This window comes from Schistocerca serialis, chromosome 1, assembly GCF_023864345.2.
Source record: "Schistocerca serialis cubense isolate TAMUIC-IGC-003099 chromosome 1, iqSchSeri2.2, whole genome shotgun sequence".
Lineage (NCBI taxonomy): Eukaryota > Metazoa > Arthropoda > Insecta > Orthoptera > Acrididae > Schistocerca > Schistocerca serialis.
In genome coordinates, this window is record NC_064638.1 from 1,025,779,126 (window position 1) to 1,025,802,033 (window position 22,908).

The 22,908-nt window shown below is 44.0% G+C and overlaps 1 protein-coding gene across 6 annotated transcripts in view; it reads left to right on the plus strand.

The window, feature by feature from the left end:
- LOC126413654 (protein transport protein Sec23A) overlaps window positions 1-22,908 on the plus strand; it is a 120,510-nt gene that overhangs the window by 13,272 nt on the left and 84,330 nt on the right. For 3 of the 6 annotated variants that reach the window (XM_050083282.1, XM_050083283.1, XM_050083284.1), the window contains exons 5-7: window positions 10,044-10,375; window positions 20,556-20,700; window positions 20,875-20,919. In XM_050083282.1, coding sequence (XP_049939239.1) covers window positions 10,044-10,375; window positions 20,556-20,700; window positions 20,875-20,919 — 522 coding nt within the window. The remainder of the gene's footprint in view (window positions 1-10,043; window positions 10,376-20,555; window positions 20,701-20,874; window positions 20,920-22,908) is intronic. The other 3 variants (XM_050083285.1, XM_050083286.1, XM_050083287.1) reach the window with 1 other exon arrangement.

Below are 22,908 nucleotides of genomic sequence, written 5' to 3' on the forward strand. Positions count from 1 at the left end.
GTTATATGCTCATATGCCTTCAGCCACTTGTTTGGCTCTTGGCCATCATCACCAGAGAACCCGGAAGGATGTCTCATGTGGTGGCATACAGTTGCTGTCATGCTAATGTCATCCTCTTCTTCTGTCTCCGATAGATTGCGATCTGATGAATATGGCTCAAACTCAGGTTTCTCACCACGTAAACGGCGGTTCTGTCATGGCCTGATGGAGCCACTGTGTCGTCGATAATGTGCGCTATCACAATTTCCAATACCCACCGTCTACGCCAGAATAATGTCATGTAAAAAAAGAAGGTGTAAGTAGATGAATGACGAACACTAACTTCACTTAACGAAGTTTATTCAGCAGAACATTCCAGTGCAATGATTCTTGACATTTGTGGATAGGCTACTTCTAGAATGTACTTGAACTGAATATAGAAATTAAAATTGTACAGTCCAGGTGAGTTTTGAACTCGTGACCCTCCACACAACAGTTTAGTATCATAACCTCTACACCACGGTGCTACCCAGCTTCTTCCATGACAATAGGCATAAAACTTGTTGTGATAGAAAACGGTAACTTATAAAAAAAAAGTTTGTAAAAATATACTTGCTTCTGGTCTAAAGGCAAATACACAAGAAAGTCTTTAGGTTTGTATTCAAAATTTTTAATTTTTTATTTAGTTCAGAAAGTGTGTAAAATTCTTATGATAATTGTTTGAATTAAAATAAATTTTGCACTGCATGATATGTGCAATCTTGTATTCACATTGTCTTGCATGTATAGCAGACAAAGGTGACACTACAGTGCAGTGCAAGTTGTGTGGTTTTACACATAATTTTGCAACACTCTCAAAGTGCTTCTGCATCAGCCACTAGAGGTGCTGTATTCTATGATGCTTTTGCACTTACTCTTAGCATAGTTTTTTATTCTGTTGTTTTTTGACTATTGCATACTCTGGTTGTCAGGTCAGTTCTACTTCCATGTAAAACACCTTGATCTAGCATTTGTCATTAGCCACCTCTCTATGCATCTGTGTTACTGATTCTGATGCAAAGAGTCTCTTTCACTATATCAGCAGCTAATAGTATGCAGTAATTTGTTCAGGTAGCCACAGACACACAGCCGCTCCAACACTGGTGATGCCAGTGTGATAGAATCAGCCTCGTTGTATCACAGGATGGATACACATTTGACATGATGGATGCATTGATGGAGCCCTTGTCTTCAGTCTCTTGACTCACCATGTGTTTGCCACCCTTTTGGCTGCATAACCCAGCTTTATGATCTGTGCAGATGGAAGCAAGTTTTTTCATCACTGGAATAACAGCAGATGCAATAAAATTTGCAATCGTTGTGAGTCAGCTGGGTAAGAGATACACAGCAGAGAGAGAAGATGTGATCACCTCTCTGTGTACAATGGATGCATATCAGAAGTTAAAAATGGAACTGATACGATGGGTTTCCACTTCACAGGAAGAACGCATTGAACAAGTCCGAAACCGAGAAGACATTGGTGACAGAAGACCCCTCAATATTTGTGACACTTGCAGTGTAAGGTAGATATGGGAACTGTGCCTGATATTTTTTGTGCACACTGTGGAGCAATCAGTTGCCACTACAGGTCAAAGCTATTATTTTATCATGAGCCAGTAGTGGAGCTAAATGATAAAATATTTGATGCTATAACACTTGCACCAGTGGGCACACTTGTGGCAGTGTGCAACAGCATGTCGTTGCAAACAGTAACATGGGCTGGCTACGACATGCTGCCCACCAAAGTGGATTTACTGACCAAGAAGATGTAAGAATTATTGAGTTGGCATGACTGCAGCAGAGACAGGGGTCATTGTTGTGAACAGTTGAGGAGGCACTTGTCCACCACTTCCTTAACATCAGGTACAAACCCGCCATTTGCTGCTATCATAGGAGTTTTGGGGAACATGCAAACAAGTGTATGATGCCCTGCTCACACCAAATGCCAGCGGCAATAGGATGTAGGCATGTCAGTCGATTGGTGGGCACTGTCTCAGCGCCTATTTGTCAGTGACTATAAGTCTGGGCAGAAATACCCCCGCAACTTTGGTTCTGATTGATATATCTTTCTGTACATGAAATTGCGCAGCAACAGCTGTGCATCCACTTCTGTTTGGCAGCCATCAACAATTCAGCTATATCGACGTACAGAACGCTGTGACTCAACCCAGACCTTTGACTGTGGCACGACTTTTTATGGTATTTCACCATTGCATATGTGTCACAACCCATAGTAGGTGCGAATTTTTTGGCACATTGTCAACTGCTTCCAAACATGGTGAATATGCAGCTTGTTAGCGGCATCACTGGATTAACAGCTGCAGGTTTTTGTCGAGTTGCGGCAATGCTAATGGCTGAACGCTTGTGACATGGCAGCTTTTAGTACGCTGACTTATTGAAGAGTTTCCCAGCACTGACAAGACTTCCAGGAACACCGAAGGAGGTATCCCATGACACAGTGCATCACTTACAGACTACAGAAGGTCCACCACACTTGGCATGTGACACCAGATCGACTTGCCACAGCAAAAACGGAATGTGACAGCATGATTCGTGAAAGTATGATGCAGCTGTCGAGTAGCAATGGTCATCTCTACTACACTTGGTACCAAAGAAGAACAGTGCATGGCGCCCTTGTGGTGATTATCAGGCTCTGAATGCTATAACTGTCCCCAATTGTTACCCTGTACCCTTACCCTTGCTTTGGAACTATAATCGTGCATTATGTGGCATGACAGTATTCGGTGTTTTAGACTGTGCAAAGGCATATACGCAGATTCTGGTGGCATAAGTATATACACAGAAGGAAACAGTTCACACTCCTTTTGGCCTTTGTGTGAATCAATTCATGACATTTGGCCTATGAAACAGCGCAAACATCCCAAAGGTTCATCAGCTCCATGCTACAAGGGCTAAACTTTTGCTTTGCTTATGTTGATGACATTCATATCTTCTCTACCTCTCCAGAGCAACATCACCAGCATCTTACTTAAGTGTTCAGAAGATTGAAACAGTTTGGCACCACTCTAAATACTGCCAAGTGTGTCTTTGGTCAGGCACAACTTGATTTTTTGGGCTACAGGATCACATTGTCGGGTTTGCTACACTTGCCAGAGAAAGTTGAAGCCATTCTGCAGATGACCCAGCAAAGACCTGTAAGGCATTATGTCATTTCGTTGGCATCCTCAATTTCTATTGCCAACTTCTAGCTTACATGCTGGAGTAGAAAGTGTCATTAACAGCGGCACTCTCTGGCCTGAAAATCAAGGGAAACTCACTAGATTCATGGGTGCATGAAAAAATCTCAGCAGGGTACAGCGACACGGCATTACTCGCATGGCCAGAACCGAGCTCACATTTGGCATTGTTAGTAGATGGGAGTCAGACGGCAATTGGTGCAGTGTTCTGATGGAGCCTGGCAGCAGCTAGCATTCTTCATGTTCAAGCTGTCTCCGTCTCAGCAGGAATGGACTGTCTACAACCAAGAGCTTTAAGCAATCTACGTAGCCATTAAATATTTCTTATCTCAATTGGAGGCCAGAGAATTTACCACCTTTACTGCCATCAGCCACTCACATATGCCTTTCAACAAAATAACACCATGGCAACACAACCAGTTGGCCTACATTTCTCATTTGGCACAGATGTAAAACATGTTTCTGGAATAGACAATGTAGTGGCTGACTGCCTCTCCTGTGTTAGCAGCATCACTCATGATTTCACAGAACTTGCAGTGGTATAATAATTGTACCAGGAGCTGCATGACATGCTTGAAGGCTCTAAATCATTGCTGAAACTTAAGACAGTAGAGGTTCCCAGCACTGAGGCCAAATTGTACTGTGGTGTGTCCAGTGGCAAACCTCGACTTTTCCTACCCATGGTGCTGAAGTTTGCGCTTTAGATAATATACATAACCTATGCCATCCAAGAGTTTGTGTGACAACACAACTAGTCTCCAATTGTTTTGTGCGGCTAGGAGTCAATAAAGACTGCCAAGACTGGGAATGGACGTGTATTAAATGGCACTGCAGCAACGTCTACAGACATGTGCACGAGTCAGTGGGCAACTTTATGGATACAAGTTTGATTTGCGTGTGTTCATATTGATATGGTCATCCCTTACCTCCATTGAATGGTCAGTGCTATTTAGTTACAATGATAGACTGCTTCACCCACAAGCCAGAAGCTGCACCAGTAGACAACATCTCGGCGGAGACCTTAGCTTCTGCCTTTGTTTCTAGTTGGGTGTTACACTTTGGCTGCTCTTCACGTATTATGATGTATTGCAGGTGTCAATTTGAGTGAGACCTATTTTCACAGCTGGCTACATTCTGTGGCATTGTGCATCATAAAATGATAAGGTATCACCCCACAAACAATGGAAAAGTATAATGTTGGCACTGATCACTGAAAGCAGCCCTGATGTGCCATAATGCAAGTTGGACAACGGCCTTGCCAATGATTTTGCTCAGTCTGAGAAACACTTACAAGCCGTGTTCGGACGCTTCAACTGCCAAAATTGTGTACAGTGAAATGTTATGCCTGCCAGGGGAGTTTATGGATCCACAGTCCTTGCAGCTACCCAACAGATAAATGGTGATGGTATTTGTCAACTGAGGTATTGCATCTCCCACATCTGGCCCCTGGAAGTGACCAGTCATGGCACCAGTCAAATGTATGTACATCGAGACCTTCACAAGTGCACACACATAATGTTATGTTGTGACAGCATCAAACTCCTATTACAACCACCTTACTCAGGAATGCATAAAGTGGCATGACGAGGAGACTGAACGCATGACGTTATTGTTAATGGCAAAACCACTACTTGATTGGCGACTCCATAGTGTCCTGTGCACTACGACCAGATAATGGGTATATTTGGAAGGAGAGACAGCATTGGTCGTATATTTTTGTTTATTATCGCAAAATCGATTTTCAGTCACTTAGTGACCATCTTCAGTGCTGTAATATATAACTTAAATTAGTAAGCACTGGTGTCAATAAGCTTACGGCGATCACATAGACTCATCGCCGTAAGCTTATTGACACCGGTGCTTACTAATTTAAGTTATATATTACAGCACTGAAGATGGTCACTAAGTGACCGAAAATCGATTTTGCGATAATAAACAAAAATATACGACCAACGCTGTCTCTCCTTCCAAACAAAACCACTACTGTCATACTGGATTGCATGAAACCTGCATACCTCTTTCAAGAAGAAATTCCACTGACTACAACACAACACCATCTTAACCCTGTTCCAACTGCTTTGTCACTGTTGGTTCTGACAACCATCAATGCGAAGGAGCCTTCTGGATGCACAATACAACTGGGTCAATGAGTCTATTTCTCTACAAGGTTTCTGGGCGCCAGTCCGCTTTCCTGACAGAGGCTGATGCAGCAGACAGAAGTGACACTACAGTGCAATGCAAGGCACATGGGTTTTTTGTGTAATTCTGTAACGCTGTCAAAGTGCATCTGTACCAGCCACCAAAGGTGCTGTATTCTATGACACTTGTGCTCTTACTCTTAGAATAGATTTTTATTCTGTAGTTTATTAGTTGCAGATTGCTGTTGACTATTGCATGTTCCAGGTGTTGGGTTGATTCTACTTCCATGTAAAACGCCTTGCTCTGGCATTCATTATTAACAAACTCTCTGTGCGTGTGACTAGTGTTATTGATTCTGACATGAAGAATTTCTTTTACTATATCAGCTGCTAATAGTACACAAGCAGTAATTTGTTTGGACAGCCACAGACAAGAGGCCACTCTGACGCATCTTTGTCTGAAAACTGCAAAATTTAATAGACTCTGACATGTACGGGCAGCAGTATGTTATAATGTAAAGAATTTTACAGAATAATGGATTAGAAAGCAGATGATTTTTGTATGTGTCAGTGTGTACATGGACATCTGCGGGGTTGAACATGTACATTTCCTCTTCTCTTTTTGTGTTAAGAGTTTCAGTAGTGATTACCTCATCAAGACACTCTTTCTCAAAACATATAGTTTATACTTCCACTTAAACAAATTCCATTTCTTAGGTAAGTGTTTAGGTTGATCCCGATGTCTTAGCTTAATTTCTGTGAAGTTATATATTGTAGAGTTTTTCCTACATTCATTAACCGTGCAATACCACTCTTCACAAATGCGCAATGTTTTCTTTCTATTTTTTTTTTCACCTTTTCAATGTGTGTAAAATTCTAATTGCGTGATTAGTCACTGTGATCGTGTCCTGCCACATGCTGAACAATTCCTAAATGTGCTTTTGTTTTCACAAGAAAACCTGTACTGGTAAAATTGTTCTGTCATTCATAAGGGTAAAACTTCATTAACATTTAGTTTTCAGTGTAATATTTGAGACATGAGACCATTTCTTGTAATACATTTTAAAAATTAAATAGTACATTATGTAAAACAGCTTTGTTGTTGTTGTTGTTGTTGTTGTTGTTGTTGTTGTCGTCGTCGTCTTCAGCTCGAAGGCTGGTTCGATGGCGCTCTCCATGGTAATGTATACTGTGCAAGCACCATCATCTCTGCATAACTACTACAACGTATATCCATATGAACCTGCTTACTGCATCAAGCCTTGATCTTTCTCCGCAATTTTTACCCCTCCCCTTCACTCCACCATTACTGATTCCTCAATGTCTCAGGATGTGTCCTATTAAATAACCCCCTCTTTTGAACAAGTTGATCCATAAATTTCATTTTTCCCAAGCACTCTGTTGGCTTCATATCAGCAGTTGCCACTGGCCATTCCATTCAGTTGATTAGTGCCTCCTAGAGGTAGGTGTTCATGAGACGGATGCACTGTGACCATGCAGCAAAATGTTAGTGGTAGGGTCAGATAATAGATTGATGAGCTTTCCTCATAACTGCACATCCTCAGAGTACTCTGTAGAAAGATGAAGAAATTAGATTACGAAATCAGGCAGTAAAACTAGTACATGAGTTTTGCTATTTGGGCAGTAAAATAACTGATGGTGGCTGAAGTAGAGAGGACACAGCATGAAGTCTGGCAAGAACACAAAAAGGATTTATGAAAAAATGGAGTTTGTTATCATCTAATATAAATTTAAGAGTTTGGAAGTATTTTTCTGGAGTGTAGCTTTGTACGGAAGTGAAATATGGGCAACTAGTTGTTGAGACAAGAAGAGAAGTGGGCTTTTGAAATTTGGTGCTGCAGAAGAATGCTGAAGATTAGATTGGTACGACAAACAGAGAACTGGCATTTGAGGCTGACTGCAGAATGATTCTGCTGCTGCCAACATACATTTTATGTAAGGACCACAAAGATAAGAGAAATTAGGGCTTGTACAGAGGCATACAGACTGTAATTTTTCCCTTGTTCCATTTGTGGGTGGAACAGGAAAGGAAAAGATAGTACTGGTATGAGGTACCCTCTGCCATGCACTGTTCAGCGGCTTGCGGAGTATTTATGTAGGCGTTGCTGTTGCTGTAGGTGTAGATCAAGTATCTAATGAAGGGGTACCGGATTGAAATGGAAAAGGAAATTTATGGCACAACTTGATTAAAAGAAGCAATCAGTTGACTTGGCACATCCTGGTAGCATGAAGGAATAATTTTGGTAATGGAGGGAAGTGTGGGAGGTAAAAATTACAGACAGAGATCGTAGATCAAGGGACCATAGATTAAACAGGCTCAAATGGATGTAGGTTGTAACAATTAGTCAGAGAGAGAGAGAGAGAGAGAGAGTGAGGCACAGGATAGGGTAGTGTGGAGAGCTGCATCACACCATTTTTGGACTGGAGACCAGAATGTAACAACATTAATGAGAAGCATCCAACTTCTGTATATGATTTGATAGTCTGGTTTCCGCTCCACAGCTTGTAAGTATTTGTTGAAAAACATCTTGCCGTACACCATGGACTGCAATTATTTGATTGCCAAACGTGTATATGGGCATAGAGCCCATTGATATTGGCATTGGCATTGGTATATACGAGGGCATTTCGAAAAGTAAAGATACAATGGCTCGCAGTCCTTAAATAGAACATTTATGTAGAAAATGTCAGTTACATCTTATTAACTGGATTATTTGTTATTTTTCGACATAATCACCCCCGTTATCCAAACATTTGTTAAGTCGGTGCACAAGCTTTTGTATCCCAGAGTCATAGAAGGTTGCTGCCTGTGGTCGGAACCACATTTCAGCTTCATCTTTGATCTCTTCATCATCGTGGAATGATTTTCCACCAAGGTGTGCCTTCGGGTAACAGAAGACATGGAAGTCGGTGGGCACAAGGCGGATGGTCCAATACGTCCGATTTGAATTGTTTGAGTAGTGCTTTGGTTATGAGTGCTGTGTGAGGCCGAGCATTGTCATGAAGCAAGCGGACTCCACTGCCTTTGTTTTGAATTGCCCTTCGAAGATGTTTCAAAGTCTGGCAATATGCAGCAGCATTAATTGTCGTTCCAGGAGGCATAAATTCCAACAGAAGAATGCCTTGTCTGTCCCAAAAAAACAGAAGCCATGATTTTCTTCGCTGAAATCGACGTTTTGCATTTCTTGGCTTTTGGTGAAATCGAATGGCACCATTGCATCGATTGTTGCTTGGATTCAGGTGTATGGTGATAAACCCACGTCTTGTCACCTGTCACAATGTGACCAAGGAACTCATCACCTGCTTGAGCATAGCGTGTGAGGAAGTCGAGTGCAAAGCCCCTCCTTTTCTTTTTGTGTTCTTCCGTTAACAGTTTTGGAACCCAGCACACACACAATTTCCTGTACCCTAACTTGACAGTCACAATGTCATAAAGAGTTGTCACTGACACGTCCGGTATGATCTGATGCAATTCTTTCAGTGTGAGACGTCTATTCGCACGAATTGCTTCCTCCGTTCTCTGAAGAAGGGCATCAAAGATCACAGACGGCCGACCTGTTCTTTGTTTGTCATGAACATCGGTCCTACCTTCAGAGAAGTGATGACACCATTTCGTTACATTTTGTCGATTCATAATGTTCCCATAAACAGAAACAATTTCTTTATGAATATCCGCTGGTCGCTGACCTTTTGCATGAAGAAAACATATGACAGAGCGCACTTCGCATTTGGCGGGTTTCTGAATCGGCGCAGCCATTTTAAACACGACCTACTCCAACCAGAAGCAACGTTCAACTGCCAAACGACCGCGAGGAGAAAGCTAACGGTTCAAGGTTAACACCAGTGTTGCCAACTTGCTCGCCAAAACTCTTCTGTTCCTCTGGCATACGGTGTATCTTTACTTTCCGAAATACCCTCATATTATGCATGTCCATATCAAATGATGGGCATGTCGATTATAAAATTTCTGTGACATCAAAACTGATATGGATTTCACAGTGCACAGGTTGTCTGGCGTACACGTTACAGCTGTCGAACACTGAATGACCACATTTTCTGGTCACAGTGGCTTTTGACTATACATTGTTACCCCTTTTTCACTTTACTGTTTCATTTTGCCATGTTTGTTACCATTGTTCTGTTAGTATTTTTGTTGTTTTGTATTTATCTCTGTTTATCGGACTTCCATTCAGTTCTTAATTGTAAAGAATGATTTCTGACTGCAGTTATCTTGTTTGTAAGCACAGTAGATTTTGTTACCTTGTAGCCCTTTATATTTTATTTTCGTTGTCTTGTATTTCATGTTTAAAACAGAAATACAAATTTTTCACCTAATTAGTGAAAAAATATTTGTTATTGGGTATATATAGTTTAACATCTCATTCCATCCATACCCGCCGTGCGGAGTTGCCGTGCGATCTAGGGCGCCATGTCACGGACTGCGCAGCCCCTCCCGCCAGAGGTTGGAGTCCTCCCTCGGGCATGGGTGTGTGTGGTGTTCTTAGCATAAGTTAGTTTAAGTAGTGTGTAAGACTAGGGACCGATGACCTCAGCAGTTTGGTCCCTTAGAAATTCACAGACATTTGAACATCCATACTCAGAAAGTCCCATAATTATGAAATTTCCACACCCTCTGCTAACTTTCATGTCTTCTATACTTTGCCAACAGAGAGCACAGTGTCTCCCACCAATTTTCCTGTTGGTTGTGGACACGTGTGTAGACGATGAAGAACTTGGAGCATTGAAAGATTCACTACAGATGTCGCTGAGCTTACTGCCACCAAATGCACTCATCGGTCTCATCACATTTGGAAAGATGGTGCAGGTGCATGAACTCGGATGTGAAGGTTGTTCAAAAAGTTACGTTTTCAGAGGCACTAAAGATCTGTCAGCAAAACAAATACAAGACATGTTGGGTATTGGGAGGTTTGCAAATGCACCACAACAACCACAGCAACAACCACGTGGCCCAAGTGGTCAACCATTGCCTCCTGCTAACAGGTATGCTTAACTGTAGAAATGCATTGGAACTTTAATATATTTAAAAGAAAAGTGATAGTTTGGTTGAGATAAAACTTCTGAATGGTGCATGTACGCAATTCACTTTTTTGCATGTACACTTTCAAGAAGTGGATTAGATTAGATTAGATTTACTTTTATTCCAATTGATCTGTAGTGAGGAGGTCCTCCAGGATGTAGAAAATGTCAGAAAAACAACAATACATGACAAATATTTACAACTAAAACAAATAAGCTAATGTACCATTCCACAGGTCCCAAGTGGAATGATTGTCATTTTTTAATGAACACTATATGAAAGAGTCATTTTACAAATACTAACGCACCAAATTTAAAATAAAAAAGTTTATTTATTTATTTATAAGGTAATAAATGTGTAATACAACTACTATAATACTTATTTACAATGAACACATTACTGCACTGAAATGGTGCAGAAGTTAGATTGTACACACACACACACACACACACACACACACACACACACACACACATATTTACAATGAACACATTACTGCACTGAAATTGTGCAGAAGTTATATCACACACACAAATCAGTTAGTTCTACTGAGAAATTCATCAATGGAGTAGAAGGAGTTGGCCACCAATAAATCCTTTAGGCTTCTCTTAAACTGAATTTCATTGGTTGTTAAGCTTTTTATGGCTGCTGGCAAGTTATTGAAAATGTGTGTTCCTGAATAATGCACACCTTTTTGTACAAAACTAAGTGACTTTAAATCTTTGTGAAGATTATTCTTGTTTCTAGTATTGATTCCATGAATTGAGCTGTTGCATTGAAAAAGTGATATATTTTTAATGACAAATTTCATTAAGGAATAAATATATTGGGAAGCAGTAGTTAGTATCCCTAGTTCCCTAAACAGGCTTCTGCAGGATGACCACTGGAACTGAACCACATCCATCTGCAAGATAACCAAGCAAAAAGAGTTACTGTGCAGCATTAATTACATACACCAAGAAATTGATGGAACAATTATGAATTCTGATTTAACTGTAAGTGAAAGATTTCTCTTGACGGTAATACTGAGTTTAATCGTTACCATAGCATGATTTTGATACTTTGAAAAAAGGAGTTCTAATATCCCTCCACATCAGTGACATAAGAGACAGTCTCAAAGTGTGCCTAGATTGTGTCAGGCTAAAACACTAAGGGGGTAATCAATCACAATGTATAGAAATCTTATCCAGTGTACTCTGTAATTTGAAAAGTTACAAGGCTTACATGTGGAATTCCAGCATTGTTGCCAGAAGTATCAGCAACAGTATTCAGTCATATTATTTCTCTGTCTGTGTTATGTTAATCTTGGCTTAATGGTGACTAGTTTTAAACATATGGAAATAACTTCTCTGAAAACCAAACCCCTGTAAGATGAAATGGGTGTTAAAATCTGGACGTTCTTGTAGTCCATAAAGTTGCTTCCCTGTAGACAGTGCTTAGGTATGACAGATTTACCAGGCTGTCGCAGACGGATATAGTACCAACGTTCTGTGCAGCATTCTTGAACTGTATGTGATATGAGAAACCACTCTGACAGTGAATCTAATACATGATTTCTTCCATAGAAACAAATCGCCTTTCACTGAGCGAACGAGTGTGGCTATCTTTGATGCTGGAAGAAAAATAACCTTGACTTTTTGTTTAGAAAGGATACAACCTATTTTAGACATAAGACGACCAGGGATCTGAACATTTCCTCTTCAACTTCTTGCAGTGGGACACGTATCTTCGGTATGAATTACAAAGCCTTGTGGATCTTCCATGGTGAATAGCCTTTCTCTTCAAGAATGTATCTGAGATTATATCAAGTTCTCCTACAGATGATCCTTATCAGCAGTCATATCTGCCCTGTGGACAGGCGTGTTTCGGACACCATTGGTCTGTGCAGGATAACTGCTGTATGCTTGCAGGTACAAATCTGTGTGTGTTGACTTGCGAAAAACACAGTGTCCCAGGGTGCCATCAGTTTTATGGTGAACAAAGGTGTGCAAGAAAGTGGGGCATCTGTTCTTTTCCAGGTGCGTGGTACAGTGGATGTTCCAATGAATGGGATTCATATGTTCCAAGGAGTGATGTTCCTTCTCACTGTGGCCTCAGGCTACAAAAGTGTCATCCCCAGTACCTTCAAAAGATGATAGGCTTAAATCTTGCAGAGTCCAATGTCTGCTCCTCAAAACCTTGTATATAATTTCTCCATCAAGGGAGACAAGGAAATTACCATAGCAGCCATGTCTATTTGTTCATAACAGTTGTTATTTTAAAAAAAAATTAAGTTGAGATTAGCACATGCTGAAACAAGGTTTATCAAAATGTCTTGCAATCAAGGATAAAGCCTCTGTGAGGGGAACTTTGGTAAATTATAACTCAGTGGAAAAAACAGCAAGTTTGAGTTGCAGAGCTGTTGATAAAATGTGCGTAATTTTGGGTGTAGTGAGGACTCCTCCCATCAAGAGGTCTCAAGAGTGAGATTAAATACTTATCCACACCATAAATAGGAGTGTGGCATCAAGACAAAAAGAAACTTAATCAATCCTTGGACCATCTGAATTCCAGATATTGAAATATATTTGTAGAATGATTTAATCAATAATAATGATAGTTTTAACCTTGAAAACGTGGAATACAACCTTGTCAGTAGTTAACTGTTGTAGATATTGAATAATGATACTGTCTCCATGTCAGCCTCCCCCTGCGGGTTTGGGGGTTAGAATAAGCCCGCGGTATTCCTGCCTGTCGTAAGAGGCAACTAAAAGGAGTCTCCAACGTTTCGGCCTTATGTGATGGTCCCCTCTCGGGTTTGACCTCCATATTTCTAAATTAATCCGAAGAGCGAGCCAATTGGGGAAGGGCGCCTTACATGGTGCACTGTTTCCGCCGTGCAATTACACCTTTCGCCGGATTTCTCGTCCCTGCAATGGTGTCCCGCTTGTTTTCGATCTCTGGGGCGCGGATACATCCCTGTGTGCGATTACCACGCTGCACTCTGCAGTGTTTCTTTTAACTGCGACGACGACCTTGGACATTTTTGCACGTAAGATCCAGCACGGTAGCCAGTCCGTTATGGTGGGGCCGCCATGTACCCTCTTGGTTGTAGCCCCCTGACAACACAGGGATCGCTCTACTGATGCCTGCGCCGTTAACTCCCCACGTATGCCAAGGAGTAGATGCCTATCCTCCTGGGGTATCGGGACTCCCGGCAACGGCCATCCTGCCAGGTGGCCTTTGCTGTGGCTGGGTGGCGCCCGTGGGGAGGGACCTTGGTCGGAGTAGGTGGCATCAGGGCGGATGACCCGCAATGAAGCGTGGTACATCATCTCTCGCTGGCGGCCAGCCGCCAGCAGTCTCTAAGCATTCTCGGGCTCAATTTAATGCTCAGAAGTACGATCCGAAAACGTTCCTCTCCCTGGCCACGCCGTGGGAAGAGCGTAAGTCTCAGGATGGAGGTAACAGTTATTCGCCCCGATTCTTAGTTTGCACGAGAGGTGATGGGGAGTCTTTTCTCTCCACAAAGCCTCAGTTCTTCGTCGAGCATTTAGAGGACAAGTTTGGGGAGGTGGAGGGCTTGTCTAAAATGCGCTCTGGGTCAGTACTGATACAAACGGCATCCTCCGCCCAGTCCCGCAGGTTACTTGCTTGTGACAAGTTGGGGGATGTTAACGTTACTATTACACCACATAAGAGTTTAAATATGTTCCAGGGTGTTATTTTCCATAGGGATCTCCTTTTGCAGTCTGATGACGAGCCGCGCCAACTTAGAACGTAGAGGTGTTCATTTCGTCCGGCGCGTTCATCGTGGTCCGAGGGACAATCAGGTTGCTACCGGTACCTTCATCTTGGCCTTCGAGGGTGATACGTTACCGGAAAAGGTCAAGGTGATGGTCTACCAATGTGACGTCAAGCCCTATATCCCTCCCCCGATGCGGTGCTTCAAGTGCTGGAAGTTCGGCCATATGTCTTCCCGCTGCACTTCCAGCCTCACATGTCGAGATTGCGGACGCCCATCTCATCCCGATACTCCCTGTGCCCCGCCTCCCATCTGCATCAACTGCGGGGAGCACCATTCACCTTGCTCGCCTGACTGCAAAGTCTTTCAGAAAGAGTGAAAAATCATGGAATATAAGACCCTGGACCGGCTGACCTATACTGAGGCCAAAAGGAAATATGACAGACTCCATCCTGTGAGAATGACATCTTCTTATGCTGCTGCTACAACAACTGTGCTAGCTCCATCAGTTTCGAGACTTCCAGCCAGCTCGTTAAGCAGTAAGACTCCTCCTGCCCCCTTGCCTGTGGGGGGCTCTACCCAACCGGTTGCTCCTGCACCACCTACCTCAGGAGCAACCTCCTCCCACCCATCGGGGACGTCCGTCCCTGCTTCTAAGCCGGAGAAGTGTCCAACTTCTTCGGCTTCTCACGCTCGCAAGGGGTCCCTTGGGTCCCTCCCTTCCCAGGTTTCCACCAGTGGGAAGGCTGACGACCGACAGTGGCGTAAGTGACCGCAATCAGCTGGTCGACGGGCTTCACGATCCTCCTCAGTCCCGGAGACTGAATCGGTGACGCCCTCCCAGCCAGTTAAACCCAAGGAGCAGCGTGAGAAATCAAAGAAGAAGAGCTCTAAGCCCAAGGCACTCACGGTGGCAGCCACCCCACCGCCACCTTCCAGCTCTGCGTCTGAGGACGAGGTGGAGATCCTGGCGTCCGCTGAGGACCTCGATCTCGCCGGTCCCTTGGACGCCATGGATAGCACTAGCACGGATGCTCAATCGGAGGCAGCAGGTGACCCAGCGGCGTAATCTGCCTTCCCAGTCCCGTCACGCCTTTCTCCGCCATGGACAATACCATCCTCCAGTGGAACTGCAGCGGTTTCTTCCACCATCTAGCTGAGCTCCGCCAGCTTATCAGCCTTCATCCTTTCCTTTGCATTGCTCTGCAGGAAACTTGGTTTCCGGCAATGCGAACCCCCGCCCTCCGTGGCTATCGGGGTTATTATAAGAACCGAGCAGCTTATGAAAGGGTGTCTGGTGGCGTCTGCATATATGTCCTTCACACTCTGCACAGCGAGTCTGTCCCTCTCCAGACGCCTTTAGAGGCTGTCGCTGTACGCGTGTGGACGCCACAGGCTGTTACCGTCTGCAGTCTTTACATTCCACCGGATGGTGATGTCTCGCAGCATGTCCTGGCTGCACTGGTCGCCCAATTGCCGCCACCTTTCTTGCTATTGGGCGACTTCAACGCCCATAACCCTCTGTGGGGTGGGTCAGTGGCCACAGGTCGAGGCGCCATCGTTGAGCATTTATTGTCGCAGCTCGATCTCTCGCTGTTAAATGATGGTGCCTTCACACACTTCAGTGTGGCGCATGGCACCTACTCCGCCATTGACCTTTCCATCTGTAGCCATAGCCTCTTACCGTCTGTCCAATGGAGTGTGCATGACGACCTGTGTGGTAGTGACCACTTTCCGCTCTTTTTGTCACTACCACAGCGTTACTCTTCTGGGCGCCCTAGCAGATGGGCTATAAATAAGGCTGACTGGGATTTGTTCTCCTCCACTGCCGCTTTTGAGCCTCTCTCTACTGATGACATTGATGCGGTGGTTCAATCCGTCACCACCGGCATCGTTACTGCCGCCGCATCTGCCATTCCCCGTTCTTCTGGGTCCCCTCGGCGGAAGGCTGTGCCTTGGTGGTCCCCTGCGATCGCTGAAGTGATTAAAGATCGCCGGCGGGCGCTCCAGCGTCACAAGCGACATCCCTCCTTAGCCCACCTTATCGCCTTCAAACTGCTGCGTGCGCGGGCCCGCCTCCTCATCCGCCAAGGCAAGAAGGAGTGCTGGGAGCGGTATGTGTCCACCATTGGCCTCCATGTCACTCCCTCGCAGGTCTGGGCCAAAATTCGACGCGTCTATGGCTATCGGACCCCTGCCAGCATCCCTGCGCTCTCACTGAATGGAGCCGTTTGTACTGACTCCGACGTCATTGCAAATCGCTTAGCAGAGCATTTTGCTATGAGTTCCGCTTCTGCGAATTACCCCCAGGCCTTCCGCTCCATTCAAGAGCGGATGGAACGTCGGAGCCTTTCGTTTCGCACCAACCACCCGGAATCTTACAATGCTCCATTCAGTGAGTGGGAATTTCGCAGTGCCCTAGCTGCTTGCCCTGATACCGCTCCTGGGCCAGATGGCATCCACTGTCAGATGCTGAAACACCTTTCAGTGGACTGCCAGCGGCGCCTTCTCGATCTTTACAACCGTCTTTGGGTCGAGGGGGAGTTTCCGTTGCAATGGCGGGAAGGCATTGTCATCCCCGTTTTGAAACCTGGAAAGTCCCCTCTGGAGGTGGACAGCTACCGTGCCATTAGCATCACCAACGTTCTTTGCAAGTTGCTTGAACGGATGGTGAGCCGGCGCTTGCATTGGGTACTGGAGTCTCGGGGCCTTCTGGCTCCGTCTCAGGGTGGGTTCCGTAGAGGCCGCTCCGCCACCGACAATCTGGTGAGCCTGGAGTCGGCCATCCGTACTGCTTTTGCCCGCCGTCAGCACCTGGTCGCTGTCTTTTTCGACATGCGGAAGGCATACGATACGACATGGCGTCATCACATTCTTTCTACGCTTCATGGATGGGGTCTTCGGGGTCCTCTGCCGATTTTTATCCGCAATTTTCTGTCGTGTCGTACCTTCCGCGTGCAAGTCGCGGCCTCGTATAGTTCTTCCCACGTCCAGGAGAACGGTGTGCCACAGGGCTCTGTTTTAAGTGTCTGTCTGTTTTTAATAGCCGTTAACGGGCTTGCTGCGGCCGTGGGAAATTCTGTCTCCGCTTCCCTGTATGCTGACGACTTCTTCCTTTATTACAGCTCTACTGGCATTGCAGCTGTTGAACGTCAGCTACAGGGCGCTATCCATAAGGCGCAGTCTTGGGCTGTAGCGCATGGGTTTCAGTTTTCGGCAGCCAAGACCCGCGTTATGCATTTCTGCCGGCACCGAACAGTCCATCCTGAGCCGCGGCTTTATCTTGCCGACGAACTCCTTGCTGTGGTGGAGACCCACAGGTTTTTGGGGGTGGTTTTCGATGCCCGGTTGACTTGGCTGCCTCATATCCGGCAGCTTAAACAGACGTGTTGGCGGCATCTAAACGCTCTGAGATGTTTGAGCCACACCCACTGGGGCGCCGACCGCTCTACCCTGTTGCGGCTCTACCAGGCGTTAATCCAGTCCCGTCTGGGTTATGGGAGCCTGGCTTATGGCTCAGCATCCCCCTCTGCGTTGCGGGTGCTGGACCCAATACTACACAGCGGGATCCGACTTGCCACTGGTGCCTTCCGCACCAGCCCTGTGGACAGCGTCCTTGTTGAGGCAGGTGTCCCTCCACTGCGGGTGCGACGCCAACAATTACTGGCTGCTTATGCTGCCCATGTTTTTAGCTTGCCCGGGCATCCAAATTACCGTGTCCTGTTCCCGCAGTCTGTTGTCCATCTGCCGGACCGTCGGCCCCGGTCGGGTTGTCCGATCGCCGTACGTGTCAAGGACCTTCTCTGCGGGCTTGGGTTTTTCCCTGTTCCACCCCCTTTCCAGCCGCCTCAGCGTACAGCCCTTGCCTTCGGCTCGACTTGGCACAGGGCTCGAAGGACTCGGTCCCTCCAGAGGCCTTCCGCCGCCGCTTTTATTCCATCCTGGCCACGTATCAGGGCTCTGGAATTGTTTACACCGACGGTTCGATGGTTGCTGGTTGTGTCGGGTATGCGCTAACTCTAGGGGACCATTCCGAACAATGGTCCTTGGCGGCTGGCTGCGGCGTTTACACTGCTGAGCTAGTCGCCATCTTTCGAGCCCTAGAGTATATCCGCTCCTGCTCAGGTGAGTCCTTCGTGATCTGTAGCGATTCCCTGAGCGGTTTACGAGCTCTCGACCAGTGTTTTCCTCGTTCTCGTCTGGTGATGGCTATCCATGAGTCCCTGCATACTCTTGCACGTTGCGGCCGCTCTGTGGTCTTTGTGTGGACCCCCGGTCATGTCGGTATCCCGGGCAATGAACATGTTGACCGCCTGGCGAAAGAGGCCACGTGTAACCCATCTCTGGATGTTGGCCTCCCAGAGACTTGCGGGCAGTCCTCCGCCGAAAAGTTTTTGCGCTTTGGGACGCTGAATGGCGCGATCGGATCACACCCAATAAACTCCGTGCCATTAAGGAGACGACGACTGTGTGGCGGTCATCCATGTGAGCCAACCGCAGGGAATCAGTCGTCCTTTATCGGCTCCGCATTGGCCACTCCCGGCTGACACACAGTTATTTACTGCGCCGGGAGGACCCTCCTCTATGTCGATGTGGGGCGGCTTTGACAGTGGCCCACATTTTGATGGTCTGCCCCCTTTTAGCTGTGGTCAGGCAGACATTTGCGCTGCCTGATACGCTCCCTGCCCTTTTAACAGACGACTCCACTATGGCTGACTTAGTTTTACGTTTTATTCGGGCAGGGGGATTTTATCATTTAATCTGAGTGTTTCTGTTTTATTTTATTGTTTTGTGTTGATTCTGGCCTTTGGCCTCTGATTTTAAACTGATTTTTTTAAATGTGTTTCTAAGTGGTTGGCTTTTCCTTTTTTATTTCTATGGTTGGCCAACCACCGTCACACTCCGTGTGGTTTTAGTCCGTTTTGTCTTGACTTTGTCTCAGTTTCTCTTGTTCTGTATCGTCTGTGATCTATTCTGTTCCTCGTTTTTATTCTCTGTGGGTGTTCTTTGTATTTGGAAAAAGGGACCGATGACCGTAGCAGTCTGGTCCCTTTAATCCCCAAAACCAACCAATCCATGTCGGCCAGAATTTGTGAAACAATTCCTTTCATGGAATTGTCACTCCTGTGGTCTTTCTTGCACTAGGATTTGCATGTACTCATACATGCCTGGCTCACCCAACCAGTATATAAGTCTGAGGGGAGCACTTTACTGCCAGTCTTTCCAATTTGCTCCAAAGATGTGTGAACGGTTTACAGTCAGTAATAGCAGCAGATAATGTTGGATTATAACTGAAATCCTGCAGTTTTATTGATCATATGTCCCCGTTTTTAGATTCAGGTAGCACTAGGCTAATTATTTTGAGATCAATGATTGTAGTATTTCTTTATCCCTTTTGGGAAAAAGCTGTTGCTGAGAGATGATGATACTTTTTTCAGAAGTGTCACTTAACTGATTGTACGTAAGTTTCTTAACTATTTTAGAAAATATTGAAAAAGCTAAAAGAGTTGAAATTTTGCGACATCTGCATATCAGCTATTTTTAAAACTAGTACCATTTAGAAATTTTGAATACATAAGTGGAAACCTTAAATTCTGAACCTCTGTCCAAAATGATTGAAAATAGTTTATAAATGAAATGTTATTTTTTATAAATTTTGTTAGGATATTTGGGAGCCAAAAACACCTCTCTGTAGTTCAAGAATTTTGAAACAACTATTGTAGTATATGTTCATGTGATATCATTCCAATAGAAAGCCTTATTCCTAAGAAATCACATTTGAGCTTTCTTTCTTTTTTATGTTTTTAGTGTGCTTTTTCACACTTTACTCTTAGGCATAAGTTACTAAGTATTCATTGGAAAAAAAAATGTGGATTTAGCCTAAGGCCTATACGTATTAAGTTTCATGAAATGTATTAGCAACTGTTAAGTACCAAGGCGTGCTAACGTCTTTGTGGTACATTTAGTCTCTTGTGAATATTATTGGTAACAATTGAAAATAGGTGCACTGTTTAAAAAATAACATTAGAAATGAAAAAATTACTTCCATTTCTGATGAGTGAGTCAGATTCAGGGGGTAGTTACATAGCCGCAAGAATATTGGACTACTTCCCTGTTGAATTAATTGTCCTCTTAACCAATAAGAACAGTTTTAAAAAAAATCAAGAGCCATTTGGGTTTCATAGCTACGCCTAGTCCATTGAGGACTTTTTTCCTGGTTAATTATTTCAGCAAGCAGTGATGTAATCGCATATAACTCATGACAAAGCTGTTAATCATGCTTCTGGTGTTACAAGCTGTATGTCTAATTTTCATAATCGGAAAAGATTTTCCATGAGAAAGTAAGTATTACTGTTAGTTTTTATTTTCATTTGCTGATTACTACAGGTGTTGAAATTGTTCACTATTTTTTCAAACAGATTTCTGCAACCTGTTCACAAGTGTGATGTCAGCCTGACAGATATGTTGGGTGAGCTTCAGCGTGATCCATGGCCAGTTCCGCAAGGAAAACGGCCGCTCCGATCAACTGGTGTTGCCATGTCTGTGGCAGTTGGTCTTCTGGAGGTATGGTTATGATTGGCTTTATAATATGCTACTTATTTTTCAATTTCTAATTTTTGTCCCACACTATTTATTTATAAAGCTTTTTGAATTGGTTTTGTTTTTATTTTTCTCCTACACTATTTTGCCTTAAAAATTTACACGTACTGCGCATTTCATTGTATTCTTTCTACTCAGGTGTCTCTTGGGTTGACTACTGATGTTAAAGAGGGCGTGAAACGGGTAACTAGCATTTGTGTGGTGATTTAGTAGCCCCGAATTTGCTGATGCAGTTTTTCCATTTTCTGATTGTAGATCCCAAATATACCCAGTCAGTAAAAGAAAACTAACATAAACGTCACTAACAATGGTATTCTTGTGTTTTTCATATTTCACTGTCACTTATATAATTATTTTGAAATAAATGTGGCAGTGCCACCTTCCTTTTTTCCAAATCAAAAACTTAAAGAGAGAAATAGCACAGAAGAAAGAGACAAGAATGTGAAATACCATAGTTTCCAAAATTAAGATTGGCCACATTTTTGAATGATGTTAGTAATATGAACATTCTTTCATTTGTTTATTTGGTCACCATTAGTGGTGGTAACAAGAAGAGGAACATGATCCGCTGGTCTGATGGGCAGTAATATTTTAATATGTTTGGAGCTTTGTATGTTGATTAGATGAGTGGCTGAAACGAAGACATTTACATTTTTGTTATCTGTTTGTGAGGCTGTGGCCCAGCATGCAAAATTATTTTAATGCAACATAGGTTTCTACCAAGCTGACTTGGTTTGATTTTTACAGGGAAGCTAAAACAGTGTAGGTCTAACCCGCCACTACCCGCACCGAAACCAAGTTTATTGTGCGGTATCGCTCCCTGTGTATCTAGTAACGCCAACCAATGTCATTAAATAGTGCAAGGAGTCCCTTTACCAGTTTTACGTTAGACAGAATTTCTTCAGGTCTAGTTGTTCCAAAGATTCTGTATCTTTTACTCTCAAATGCCATGCATTTGAAGATTAGGTGTGATGCAGTTTCTTCACCCTCACCACAGATCCTACATTTAGGGTCTTCTTCCATTATACCCATTGTGTGTAGGTGTTTTTTTGAAATTCCCGTGGTCAGTCATCAGTCCAGTCATGTGTTTGATCTCTTTTCTGTTCAATCCCAGGATTACAGAGCTTCTTTTAAAACACGTCTTGGGCGTCATTACCTTAACCTGTTTTTGTTTGTGGACCTTGGTCCAATATTGTACGTGCTGTTTCCTGAGCCAGTTCTGTAGTTCTAGTTTGATCATAGCCTCGATGATCGTCAGGACAGGTTCCGCTCCAATAACTGGAGTTGTTGCCCCCGTCCTGGCCGATCTGTTCACTTGTTCATTGCCACAGATCCCTGAGACGCCAGGAACCCACACTAGGTTTACTCTATTACCTCCCCCTAGCTCCACCAGAGCCCTGTGGCATTTTGCAACAATCTTAGACCTCGTTGCAGGAGCTGCCAGTGATTTCAGGGCTGCCTGGCTGTCTGAATAGATGTAGTTATGGTCCTTGTAGCCCCTATGCATATTCTGCTCCACACATGTGCTGATTGCAGTAATTTCAGCTTGGAATACAGTGACCAGTTTTCCTAGAGAGATGATGCCCTTCAGTCTTGGCTGAACCCCGTACACCCCTGCTCCAACACCTTGGTCTGATTTCGACCCATCGGTGAACCAAACTATGTCCCCCGTATGGTGTCAAACTGTTTTTTCCCCCCTACTGGGGCTCTGCCAAGTTTACCTCTATGAGTTGTAACACTACTCTTCATTTCGTAATGAAGTTACCCGTTTTGTTGTTACAGTGCTGTAGTATTTCTGCTGTAGTCCTATTGTTATAATAATCTTAATATGACATGGGTTTCTGTTTAATGGCTATCCTTGCTACAAAGTTGAAATGAACATAAAAAAACCGTATGTAAATACTTAATGTAAGTTTACCCATTCAGAGGTACTTTTTTGTCAGACTACATTTGTCTGAATATTTCATTTACACATTACAAATAAACCATGAACTCTCAAATAATTCATGTTCCACTGATGCTCCAGTACAGTTAGTCATTATCCAGTACATTTTTGTTTTAGTTTACTGTATCAGCAGTAAGCATCAGAAGATCCCCAGTTTGGTAGTTTAAATTACTTTTATAGTAATCTCATTAGAGATGACAATAAGAGATCTCATTATTAGCTTGTTG